Source organism: Geotrypetes seraphini, chromosome 4, assembly GCF_902459505.1.
Source record: "Geotrypetes seraphini chromosome 4, aGeoSer1.1, whole genome shotgun sequence".
Taxonomy (NCBI): domain Eukaryota; kingdom Metazoa; phylum Chordata; class Amphibia; order Gymnophiona; family Dermophiidae; genus Geotrypetes; species Geotrypetes seraphini.
Window position 1 is genome coordinate 291,739,510 of NC_047087.1, and position 13,872 is coordinate 291,753,381.

General features: G+C 42.3%; 1 protein-coding gene across 2 annotated transcripts in view; it reads left to right on the forward strand.

Moving 5' to 3' along the window:
* Positions 1-13,872, forward strand: part of LOC117359879 (proton channel OTOP2-like) — a 40,828-nt gene that overhangs the window by 7,452 nt on the left and 19,504 nt on the right. The window contains exons 2-3 of one of the 2 annotated variants that reach the window (XM_033943290.1): positions 2,335-2,742; positions 5,835-5,971. In XM_033943290.1, the coding sequence (XP_033799181.1) occupies positions 2,337-2,742; positions 5,835-5,971 (543 nt within the window). In that variant the 5' untranslated portion in view covers positions 2,335-2,336. Of the gene's footprint in view, positions 1-2,201; positions 2,743-5,834; positions 5,972-13,872 lie in introns of those variants that run through there. The other variant, XM_033943291.1, reaches the window with a different exon arrangement.

Consider the following 13,872-nt stretch of genomic DNA (forward strand, 5'->3'; position numbering starts at 1 on the left):
GCTCCTCCCCAAGTTACATAAACACACACTTTAACCTTTACTGCAGCAACAGGACATCACGGAGAACTCAATTGTTCGCCTTCCCTTCGCCTAAACACTGTCCTCTCAAAAGATTCCTTGATAGAACTTTTGCCTTCCAAGCAGCCAAGTCGAACCCATGGCTAGCACAGATGATACTCGAGGCCCCCACTTACCTATCATTCAGAAAACTACTAAAAACGTACCTTTTCAGCAAACACGACCCTTAATAATCCATTCACCTCACATGACACTTACCCCACCCCTGCCCCCTTCCGCCTTCACCAGTCCCTCCCTCCCCCACTCTCTACCTCCCCTACCTAGCTAGATCAAACCTGCAATTTCTGTAATATTGTTGTAAACCTGCACTCTTTGCAGACAGTTAAGAATCGCTGTAATTTCACGGCTGACTGCGGCAAATCACTGTAATTTATCGTAATTCAGCCTGCAATTTGCTGTTAAAAATACTGTTAAAAATTACTTCTAATTATGCTGTAAATCTGCTTCTAATTTTGTAAACCTACTTCTAATTTTGTTGTAAATCTGCTATTCAATGCAGATCATTTGCTAATTGATGTAAACCGCCTAGAACTCTCTGGGTATGGCGGTATATAAGAATAAAGAATAATAATAATAATAATACATGTCCCTTGTTATGAGCCCCTTTGCGAAGGAAAACAAAACTCTTCGCTGAACTTCACGATTTATACTTCCCTCCAAAAGTTAAAGCTTCACTTCTTCCCTTGAGCACACCAACCCCTATTCATATTTGGTGATTGGCACCTTTCTGAAGCAGAGGCCCAGAATGTTGCTGCAGCTGTATAGGAAGGCTTATTTTGGCAGCCTGCTACAACAGCTTTGAGTTGTTGTTTTTTTTTTAAAATCATTTTTATTATGAGACAACAAGAGAAACAAGCAGAACATCATTACCTTTGAGACTGAATTCTGCATTTTCCTCTTTTAAAAAAAGAACATAAGAACCGAAGGTCCATCAAGCCCAATATCCTGTTTCCAACAGTGGCCAACCCAGGTCCCAAGTACCAAGCAGAAACCCAAAGAGTAGCAACATTCCAGAGCTGAGATTGGCTCTCAGGCATTGAGGATTTATGACATCACAAAGGCTTGGATGCTTAGCTCACATAACAACATAAGAATTGCCATACTGGGACAGACCGAAGGTCCATCAAGCCCAGTATCCTGTTTCCAACAGTGGCCAACCCAGGTCCCAAGTACCTAGCTAGATCCCAAGTAGTAAAACAGATTCTATGCTGCTTATCCTAGGAATAAGCAGTGGATTTTCCCAAGCCATCTCAATAATGGCCTTTGGACTTCCCTTTTAGAAATCTATCCAACCTTTTTTAAACCCCGGTAAGCTAACTGATTTCACCACATTCTCCAGCAACGAATTCCAGAGTTTAATTACACGTTGTGTGAAGAAATGTTTTCTCTGGTTTATTTTAAATCTGCGGTTTGGACAATTTCCTGGAGGAAGAGTCCATAGTCTGTTATTGAGACAGATATGGGGGGGAAGCCACTGCTTGCTCTGGATCAGTGGCATGGAATGTTGCTACTCTTTGGGTTTTTGCCAGGTACTAGTGATTTGGATTGGTCACCGTGAGGACAGGCTACTAGGCTAGATTTGAAAATTGGTCTGACCCAGTAAGGCCCCCTAGTTCTAGTACTTTTGGAAAGAGTAAACAAGCAATTGTGACCACTCTTGTATCTGTAACCATCTGATTCTCAATATTGTTAACCCTCCGCTCTCTTCCTGCTTCCTGCTAATTCTCTTTATCTGTTGAGATAGTTTTTTCTTTAAATGTGTCTCTTTATTATATTTCATTGTAAACGGTTTTGATGTTCCCTAAAGACAATACACTTCTCCCTCCGTATTCGCTGTGATAGGGGATTAACAGAACTGCAAATACAGAAAAACCGCAAATAACTTTTTCATATGTTATTCGCTGTTTTCTATTAAAAACCACCATGAATATGGTGAAACTGCGAATAACATGGTGGGAGATCTGGCCTGTTCCTGAAGGAGAGGCAAAACAAAGTGAAGAAAGTGCTGGGAATTGGCGATTTTCTCTATAAACGCTTGGAATCAGCAATTTCTCTATCAAGCTGATGTAATTTGGGGGGGGGGGGAGGAGCCAGCAAGCTAAAAACCGTGAATAATCGAAACCGTGAATGCTGAAACCGTGAATACGGAGGGAGAAGTGTACACCAAAAGCAAGATACATGAGGTTTGTTCTGTAGTTCCAAAAGCAATGCCACTTGCTTTTTAAAAATTTTGTCCACTTTTATTTTTGCTTATAGAAATGACCCCCAGGAAAATGAGCTCAATCCTTTTGAGCTCCGCCTCTCTCGGTTCTTTCCATGAGGACAAAGCCCAAGAAATCTCTTGCTCGCGGGATTCCGTGCTGTCAGCGCTGCGCACCGGCGGCCAGTCATTGAGCGACGTTGAAAGCTGTCAGGACACCGCAGCCCCTCGGACTACCTCCCTGCTGTCTCTGCTGTATTTTATCCTTGCCTCTTTCTTTGGCAGTGCCATCCTGCTGGCAGAGATGCAGCATCACAGCCCACAGAGCCTAAAGGCTCACGCCTTCCTGATTGTGCTCATGCTAACCTCCTCTGCCTGGATGCTCTGGTTTGGATGGCATTCAGCTAAGAATAAGAAAGTGAAAATGTACCAGGACCATCAGGCTGGGGCCAGCTGGTTAAAAGGTAGAGCCTTTCTTTGTAATACTTAGACAGAGTAAAGGCAATTCCGTTATAAGGAAACTTAAGTTAGTCAACCTTTCGGGTGCCAACATATGCTCTGCTCCTCTCCTAACTCTGTAAGTCGCCTTGAGCGTTCTTAAGTATGTGTGACGCACAAATAGAAGATTAGATTAGATATGTCAAAAAAGTGTACCTAATCCCTAAAATTCTATAAACTTGCACCAGTGGTGAAGCCTAAGCCCCACCAGCTCAAAACTCCCGAAATCTCTCCTGCCGCATACCGGATCCTAGCCAGCAGTGAGCAGCGTGACTGATACACACTGCTTGCTCCAGCCCCACAACCTTCCGTCTAACGCAACGTCCTGTAACGCTTAGGGTGGGGCACTTCAGAAGGAAGTCTATGGGGTCAGTGCCAGCCGCGTGTATCAGTCATGCTGCTCACTACCAGCGAAGATTGTCTCTTTAAATGGTATGCAGCAGTGTGCTTGAGACACTGGAGTGCTGGGGGGGGGGAGAGGAGGCACTCACCTGGAAGAGATAAGGCCAACTTAAGACACCAGAGTGCCAGGGGGCAGGAAAGAGAGAGATCTGCCCATCAGACATGGATCCAGGCCACGAAGGTACTAGTATTCTGTAAGTTTACATACCTACAGGACATATAAATGCAGATGCCTATGTGTCTATGTTTATTAAAATTGTTGTATACTACATGATACCGACATTGCATCTGTTTAATGTGGTTCAAAATATCACATGCATGATAAAAGCATAACAGACAATGTGTACATCTCATAAAATTTTTATCTTGAGGGTCATTCAATCCATAATAATAAAAGGCTAAGCGCGCATGCGCTGTCGAAAATCCGTGAGTCCTGCTAGCGTGAGCTGTGCTTCTGTGCCAGTGCTCACGCCGCCTGCGCTAGCGCGTGTGCCAGCGACTCCTCCCTCCCACTGCCGGCCCTCTTCAAAGCGGCCTGCTGAGGTTCTCCAGCCACTGTAGTGAACCTTGCAGGCCGCTCTAGCGAATCCAGGGAGGCGAAGGCGGGACGGAGGCTGCATTCGGCAGCGGCTGCTGCTACTCCTCCAGCCGCCTAGCTCCTCTCCGCCGGCCCCGGCTGGCAGCCCCCTCTGCCCAGTCCTCTCTGCTCCGGTGGCCCGCGCAGGAGAAGGAGCAGATGAAGCAGGGAGATTGTGCAAAGGGAAGCAAGGGGGTTGACGGGACGGGAAGGGGAAAGGGCACCATGATGCTGCACCGGGAGTGCCTGTTCTGTAATTTTGGAGAGCGGGTTCAGAGGTTTAAGAAACGACAGTGGTATTCCTGGTCAAATTTGGAACAGGTAATTTAGTTTTACTCTGATTGATTGTGTCTTTCCTATTTTAATATGTAATTCCAGTTCTGTTTTTACTTGATTTTATTTTGTAAACCACTGACCTGCTGTCAGAAAATTGCACTACTGTATATCAAATTTTAAGTGACCAGTTAGCGTTGCATGCATAACTGCCCTTAGCAAAGAAGACATGCCAATATCTACTGAGAAAAGTAAAAACCGAAAGTCATGGCAGGGGATTACAACTGAACATAAACAAAATAAAGATCATGAACACAGAAAACGATGAAGATTTTGAGCTTGAAGGCGATAGAAGTAGTAAAGGATTTCAATCTCCTGGGCTCTTTCGTAAGCAAAGAAGCAACTAGCAGGGAAGAAATACTCCGCAGAGTAGCACTTGGTCCCTCTTCAGTGAAGGTGCTCGACAAAAGTATTTAAAGGCAAGGAAATAACACTCCAAACGAAGATCAGACTTGTCCATGTACTCATTTTCTCAGAGGTCAATTGCAAATGCAAAAGCTGGACACCACGAAAACAAGACAGAAAGAAGATTGACTCATTTCAAGTTTCAAGTTTAATAATTCTCTTGATTAATCGCTTAATCATATTACAAAGCGATGAACAATTTAAAATACATTCATTATTTAAAAAAAAAAAAACAACAACAACAATACATACTTTAAATAATAACATTGGGTTAAAAGCTAAAACATCATTTTGGGAATATAAGGTAAAAAGGGATTATGAAATACAATTCGATATAGTAAAGCAATACAGAGGAAAAGTACAAGAGGAAGACAAGTAAAAACATAGTTTAATACAGTATAGTCTATGGCCTAGGAATTAGTGTATTAAGCACTAAAGGCATCTTTAAAAAGAAATGTTTTTAGATTACTTTTAAATTTTCCTAGATCCTGCTCCTTTCGCAAATAAATTGGGAGGGAATTCCAAGTCTGTGGGGCAGTCACTGAAAAAATAAATTGCCGTCTAGTATTAATGATCTTAAGCGAAGGAATAGTTAATAAATGTTGTTCATTTGAGCTTTGGTGCTAGAGAAGTGGATTGCCAGAAGAGCTAACAAATCGATTCTGGAAGAGATAAAACAGACTATGTCACTCGAAGCCCAAGTGATGAAGTTAACGACTGTCTCATTTTGGGCACACTGTCAGAAAGATCACTGGAGAAGGACATCACGTTTGGGAAGATCAAAGGACTAGGTGAAGAGGGCGACCTACAACCGGATGGCTGGACACATTGAAAACAACCGTGGGGATGACGCTGGAGGACCTTACTGGACTAGCACAAAACCAATTTCTTTTTAGATCTGTAATTCATCAAGTTGCTCGGTCTCAAACACGAGTCGATGGCTCTTATCTAACTAACCTAGAGCGTGCAACAGCCTCTCCAAAGTTGGGTTACCAGATTTTACTTTGGTAAAATCCGGACCCTTAGACCCACCCACCCCCCAGTTCCACCCATCCCCGCCCCGTTACACCAAAGTCCCACCCACAATCCCGCCCTAATCGTTTTTTCATGGCGCTTTCAATTATCAATACCAGTTAATCAATTAAAAAATTAAGTTAGGCACCTACATTGGTGGGCATCGTTTCTAGAATCAGGGCCCACGTGTCTACCTGCATCTATAACTAGTAGGGAAGTGCACAGGGAAAGTTCATTTTGTGTGGTTTGAAACTAGTTCTAGTACGGTGTACACCACTTAGATCTATGAAACAGATTTGAAAGTGGATCCGAATTCTTCTCTTGTAGGTGGACTGTTTCTTTTTGCGCTGGCCACACTGGTGCTGGACTGTCTGACCCTTGGATATTACCATGAGCTTCAGCACTGCACCACCGTGCTCATCACTGTTTTCCCTGTCGTTCAGGCCTTGTTTACCATCATACAGGTAAGAGAATAGAATCAGAAAACTTCCCAGGCGGGTCTGGTTGCCTTCTACCATAGGTCACTCGGAGAAATTGAGAGGGGACAGGTTTAGAACAAATGCTAGGAGGTTCTTTTTTACCCAGAGGGTAGTGGACACATGGAATGCGCTTCCGGAGATTGTGATAGCCCAGAGCACATTGCAGGGTTTCAAGGAAGGTTTAGACAAGTTCCTAAAAGAAAAGGGGATTGAGGGTTACAGATAAAAAGAAGAGGTAGGTTACAGAAATGGACAGGAACCACATTACAGGTCATAGACCTGACGGGCCGCCGCGAGAGCGGACCGCTGGGCGCGATGGACCAATGGTCTGACCCAGTGGTGGCAACTTCTTATGTTCTTATGTCACTATGGCCCTCTTTTACTAAACCTCAGTAGAGGTTTCTACCATGGCCCTGAACGCTAACTACGCCGACGCTCATAAGAATTCTATGAGCGTCGGAGCATTTAGCATGCCAGGCAGTTGTAGAAACCCCTACCTAAGCTCAGTAAAAAAAAAAAGGGGGGTATATTATTTTTGTATTTGATTGTTTGTTTTATTCTATTTCTTTATGGGCTTCTTCAAAAAAGGTCAAGGTGAGGATCCGACAAATAGGTCAAATCTTCTTAAGGCAAGCTCATTTAAAACTTTCACCCACACTGAACCAGAGCCCCTTTACAATGCCCACGCACTCCCAGATCCCCTTCTGATTTTATGGGTTTTAAGCTATGATGTGTATACTGGGCCAGATTCTCTAAACCAGTGGTATTCAACCCAGTCCTCAGGGACCACATGGCCAGTCGGGTTTTCAGGATATCCACAATGAATATGGATGACAGAGATTTTGAAAATCCAACTGGCCAAGTGGTCCCTGAGGACTGGGTTGAATACCACTGCTCTAAACGACACCTAACTCAGTAGGCACCAAGCGAAACAGCACCTATCGCACGTCAATCAAAGTTAGGCACCATTTGTAGAATTGCGCCTAGCAATACATAAATTGAGTTAGATGCCAGTATAGTCAAATATATTTTATTGAGCAAACAAAACAGCAACAAAACAAAGATACAAAGAATCAAAACAGCTCAGCAGTTTATAGAATACCCCCCAGAGAACCCCCCCCCACTCCACCCCTATCCCAACCCAAGCAACCTCCCCATCCAAAAACACAGTATCAAAGAAATAGAAAAGAAAGTTAATGTACCAATCAGAACAAAAGGAATCACAAAACAAGAATCAACAGTTAAGCACCCGGCTGCGAGCCAAAGGAGTCAAGGTAGTCCAGAAAGGTTCCCAAGTACGCTGAAATATGCGGCCTGGGAGAGAAGAAAGATCTTTCACATCCCTCCTCTCCCACATCAGAAGAGTAATCATTCGGCATCGCCAGAGGGAATAGTCCGGAGCATCAGCCTCAAGCCATTTCAACAAAATGCATTTCAGAGCAATCAGGATAGTCCACTTGAGGAAAGCTACAACTCCCTTCGAGCGAGGAAAGTAGTGAGGAACAGTCCCAAATAAAAGCAAAGGGGAGCGGCGAATGGTGATATGCCAAGTGCTCTCCACAAAAGCAAAGATAGCAATCCAGAAAAGTTGAACCTTAGGGCAAGACCAAAACATGTGTCCCAAGCCTGCTTCCGGAGCCTGTTAGATGCCAGCATAAGAAGCCAGGGTTTTCTTGGCCTGAAATACTGGTGCTTAACTCCATCCATGCCCAAACCCCACCCCTAATCATGCCTACTTTCTATATAGACACCAGCAAGCCCTTCAGTATAGACCTAGAGAATGACATGGGGACAAATTTGTTCCCATCCCTGCGATAATTCAATTTCCCCATCCCGTCCCCGCGAGTTCTGTGTCTGCCCCATTCCTGCAAGCTCTGCCTTAACCACACAAGCCTTGAACAGTTATGACTTTAAAGTGTTCGAGGCTTGTGCAAATAAGGACAGAGCTTGAAAGAATGGGGCAAGGACAGTGACAGAACTTGTAGGGGCGGGAAATTGAGTCCCCATGTCATTTGTCCCTGTGTCATTCTGTACGAGGCAGTAGGCACCTTCCAAGTTAGGTGAATACCTATTAATTAATGTTTTTTAATAGTTTTATAATCAGTTTATAATGGCTTTTTTAATTAGCGCCAATTAAAAAAATTAAATTAGGTGCCTAGATCGGTGAGGCACCTGAAGTAGAGCTCAAGCATTAACACTGAGCACGTTCTGTAAAGGACACATTCATTTAGACTTCTTCCAGAGCAGGCATAGCTGTGCAGGGTTTCAATCTACCTGCAATTTCTGCTGGTTTTCTCCAATTTATTTTATTAATTTATTCAATTTTCTATATCGTTCACCCAGGAGAGTTCAGAACGGTTTTTATGAATTAATTCAGGAATTCAAGCATTTTTCCCTGTCTGTCCCAGTGGGCTCACAATCTATCTAATGTACCTAGGGCAATGGGGGTAGTAAGTGACTTGCCCAGGGTCACAAGGAGCAGTGTGGGTTTGACCCCACAACCTCAGGATGCTGAGGCTGTTGCTTTAACCATTGCGCCACTCTAGAAATCAAATTGTAGCAAAAGTGAGCCAAGTGTAGGGCCATTATGACATCACTGATGAGATTGGCTCCTAGGCATTGGTGGAATGAGGCAATATGACATCACAATATCAACTCTGGTTATCAGAAGCTGATAATTTTTACACTATTTTTTCATTCAGTTTTCTATACTGTTCTCCCAGAGGAGCTCAGAACAGTTTACATAAATTTATTCAGGTACTCAGACATTTTTCCCTGTCTGTCTTGGTGGGCTCACAATCTATCTAATGTACCTGGGGTATTAGGGGACCAAGTGACCTGTCCAAGGTCACAAGGAGCTGCGTGTGTCAGAATCCACAACGTCAGGGTGCCAAAGTTGCAGTTCCAACTCCGGCGTCACACTCTCAGACATAGTATGGTAGAAGATAACATGGCAAACACTGGCAGGGATGGCAAAACATAGTTAACAAAGCTGCCAGCTGGTGTCCTACCGGCGTCTAAGTGCAAAATGCTATTTATTTTTTGTGTTCAATCTTTTTTTATTGAATTTTATAAACATAACAAAACAGCAAACAGAAAACAACAGGCCGTGCATTGCAGTATAACAATCAGAGATCGATTAATCGTACAGATAAAAGAAACAAAGGCAAAAGAAATCAGAAGACATAATATGCAACTTATGTCATATTCATATCATATAGCAAGAATAAGTCAAAATCCACTTCTTTACTTTACATACAGGTATAGCACTATGGCGATGCACAATAGACCAAGACAGGAGACCAGACTTTATGATAGGTGTGGCTAGAGTTAGTCTTTTCAGCAGCTATCATTTCAAATTTAGAAAACAGACATACCGTATTCCACCAAACGTTATAGTGTAGCGAGGAGAAGTCTTTCCACTGAGATAATATAGTTTTAATTGCAATAAGAAGTAAACACTTAAGCAATCTGATTTCATATTTGTCTAATTGATACTTCCGTAAAGCGCTAGCCCCATATATGACAATATCAAATGATATGACTTCATTTATATGTAATATCTGACTTATAGTAGACCACACATCAGACCAAAACGGTGATAGGTGAGTACACTGAAAAATCATGTGTTCCAGCGTTCCTATAGCAGACATACAAGACCAGCATTTATTCGAGACAGAAGGCCCAAGTTTAGATAGCTTGAGTGGTGTCCAATACGCTCGGTGATATAAAAATAAAACAGAATGCCAAATGGAGGTGGATTTCAAAGCCTTAAAAGACATGAGCCATATTTCACTCCAGTCTGAACATTCCACAGGAACTGAAGCATCTTGAGCCCAAATGTCATATAGCACTACAGAAGATAGGAATTTATGTTTGTGCAATAATTTATACCAAGCCGAAGCTTGACCTTTACCAGAATTAATAAGGGCAGCCCAACAGGACAAGGTAGGTGTGTCATCAGACAAGTTAGTCTTTTTGAGATAAGATGTTAGGCAATGTTTCAATTGAAGCCATTCATATTGGTGAGAAGGATCCATATTATAATTGCAAGTTAGAGTTTCAAAATCCAAGCATTTAGAATCAGCTAATAATTGACCAATGGTCCATATGCCCTTCCTACGCCAGGATTTCCATTCAATATAGCGGCCCTGAATTAGTAAACAAGGGTTTCACCATATAGGGGAACTGATCGTATCATTCCACCGTACAGGAGCAATTGCATCTAGTTCCAGAAGGGCAGTTATAGTAGAGGAGAATATAACGTTGTTGCTAATTGTATGTTTCTTGTAAGCAAATGGTAAATAACCAAGTTTTTCATCAGGTACTAAGGCACGTTCCAAGTTCAGCCAAGCAGGTGAGTATAGCTCAGTCGTATCTTTAAGCCATTGAGAACCTTGTCTACACAAAAAGGCTACATGATAGTCATATAAACTGGGGAAGTTGACCCCCCCATTTTCTTTAGTACACTTTAATTTTCTCAATGCTATGCGAGGCGGTTTAGCATTCCATAAGAATTTGACCAATGCAGATTCGAATTTCTTGTAGACAGTTAAAGGAAACAAGAATGGAATCATGGATAAGATATATGTGATTTTTGGGGCTAAAACCATTTTGATGGAGTCCAATCGACCCCACCATGACAATTTTAGTGGTGACCATCTGGAAGTTGTGTTAGTAATAATATCCATTATATATGATATATTATATTCTTGAGTTTCGTCAATAGAGACTCCAAAATAAATCCCCAGATATTTAAGCTTAGTGGGGCATATTTAAGGCCCAGCTTCCTGATATCCTCACCGCAAGGGATTCCTGAAAGCGGCATAACTTCTGATTTAGTTAAATTAAGTTTATAACCTGAGACTGAGGAGTAAGCAGCTATTGTCCCGAGAACAGTCGGTATAGAATCCAAAAGAGTGTAAATTTGTACATCATCCGCGTATGCTGTCAATTTAAAGTTCAAATCGGAAAGTTGAAATCCCTGTATGGAAGCATTAGATCGAATGTCAATCAATAGTGGCTCCAACGCTAGATTGAACAGCAATGGTGAGAGGGGACACCCCTGCCTCGTGCCCCTGGACGGATAAAATTTTTCTGACAGGACGTTGTTGATACGAAGTCTCATTGATGGATGAGAGTACAGAACTTTTATCATTTGAAGAAAGGAATCATTAAAGCCAAACCAAGTTAAGACCCAGAACAGAAATGACCACTCCACCCTATCAAATGCTTTTTCCGCATCCAAAGCAATGGTCACATAGGGTGAGGCCGAGGTTGAAGTTTGTGATATGATGTGAGAGAATAATCTGGAGTTATCACTGGCAAGTCGTCCTTTCATAAATCCATTTTGATCAGTGTGTATTAACTTTGGTAGAACAAGCTGTAGCCTAGAAGCCAGTATTTTCGCATATAGTTTGGCATCTATATTTATCAACGATAAAGGCCTGTAATTAGCCACAAGTAATGGGTCTTTGTCAGGTTTTGGCAAGACAATAATCATGGCTTCCGTGAACGAGCCCATCGCCTCTCCTTTACTAATCAGATGATTCAAGTATCCGCCGGGATACAAAATAACAGTAACCTGCAGAGAAAAAAAAAAGAGGAGGAGGACTAGCAATAATAATCAAGAACTCCCTAACTCTAAACATACTTGAAAAAACATCCACTCCGCAAATGGATTTCCTAGCGTGTCAACTCACAAACCCAACACTAAAAAACTCACTAAACTGCTTACTCTGCTACATAACACCAGGAAACTGGACCACAGTGAGACCTGAATTTGAAAACTTCATCTACCAAAACTCATTAACAGCAGAATATAACCTCATCCTAGGAGACCTAAACCTACACCTAGAAGACACAACCTCCACACCAGCAAATAACTGTCTATCCTTCCTCAAAGCCTTATCCTTCCAGATCCTAAACCCACAAACCACCCATGAAAAAGGTCATCAACTGGACATTGCTGCATTCATGTCTCTCCAACCATCCAATCCAGCAATCCAAACTACTAACGGAACATGGTCCCCATCCCTATGGTCAGACCACTACACATACAACTTCAACATCAATTGGACTAAGACCAAACACACACCTCAATCAAAAAAAACCACATATACCACACGCAAACATATCGATCCAACCATTTTTTGGTCAAATGTAGACGAAACTATCCAAAACTGCGACCCAAAAAACTTCATCTCCCACTGGAAAAATGTATCCACTAACATCCTTGATGATCTGGCCCCCCTACAAACCAAAACCAGAACCAGCAGGAAATCAGACCAATGGTTTGATAATGAATTACTCCAACTCAAAAGACAGTGTAGAAGATTAGAAAGAAAATGGAGAAAAAAGAACCAAGATCAAACAAAAACCGACTGGAAAAAAATCAACAAACAATACAAAAATCTACTAAGGGATAAGAGGAAAAGCTACTATACTAATCTCATAGGCACGGAAACCCAAGATTCCAAAAAAATATTCCAAATCCTGAAAGAATTAACAGACACCAAACCATACACTACCACCACGAACACCCCTCCACCATCACCCACCCTCTTAGCAGAACACTTCAAGAACAAAATTACCAACACCAGAGCCACTCTCATCCTTAACCCATCCCATCAAAACTCAATCACAATCCACCCTACAGGAAAAGAGGCAACCGCAGCAGACAGAATTTGGACTCAATTCCCCAACATACAATGGTCAGAATTCAACAAATTCTACAAAAAATACAGCCATGCCTCCTGTGACCTTAACCATTGCCCCTCATATCTCCTTACCACCTCTAGTGTAAAATTCCGCACCATAATTCTACAATGGATTCAAATCACGCTCACAGAAGGCACATTCCCTGCTGACCTCAGCGAAATCGTCATCACCCCAATCCAAAAAGACCCAAAAGCACCACAAAACCACCCATCTAACTTTAGACCTATAGCCTCAATTCCGCTATATGTCAAAATTATAGAAGGCCTAGTAGCCAAACTCCTCTCCAATTACATAGATGACCACAACCTACTCCACCCCATGCAATCAGGCTTCAGAACAAACTTCAGTACAGAGACACTACTAGGCTCCCTTATGGATACCGTCAGACAACACCTTAGTACAGGGAAAAAAATGCTTCTCATACAACTGGACCTAACTGCAGCATTCGACTTAGTGGATCACAACATCCTTCTACAGATCTTAGACGCAATAGGCATCTCAGATAAAGTATACTCATGGTTTGAAGGATTCCTAAAACTCAGAACCTACAGTGTAAAATCAAACAAAGAAAAGTCAGAATCCTGGTCAAACCCCTGCGGCGTACCACAAGGATCTCCACTATCCCCTACCCTCTTCAATCTCTACACTGCTTCTCTAGGAACGCATCTGGACAATCTGGGCATAACCACCTATAGTTATGCTGATGACATCACCATCCTCATCCCATATGATCATTCTAAACCTACCATGACAGACAAACTTCACCAAACACTTGAAACAGTCACAACCTGGATGAAAAATCACAAACTTAAACTCAACCAAGACAAAACCAAATTCATCCTTCTCGAAAATGACAAGGTCCAAACCACAACCAACTTAGAAATAAACGCAATCAAATATCCAATCCAAACCACCATAAAACTACTTGGCATGACCATAGACAGATGCTGCACTATGCAACCGCAAATAAATAAAACAATTCAGAAATCATTCGCAGTCATGAGAAATCTGAGACAAGTCCGAAAATTCTTTGAAAGAACACAATTCCAACTTATAGTACAATCCCTAATACTAGGTATACTGGACTACTGCAACATCCTCTTCCTTCCTTGCCCTGTAACCACGATTAAACAACTCCAAACAATCCAAAATACAGCTTTGAGACT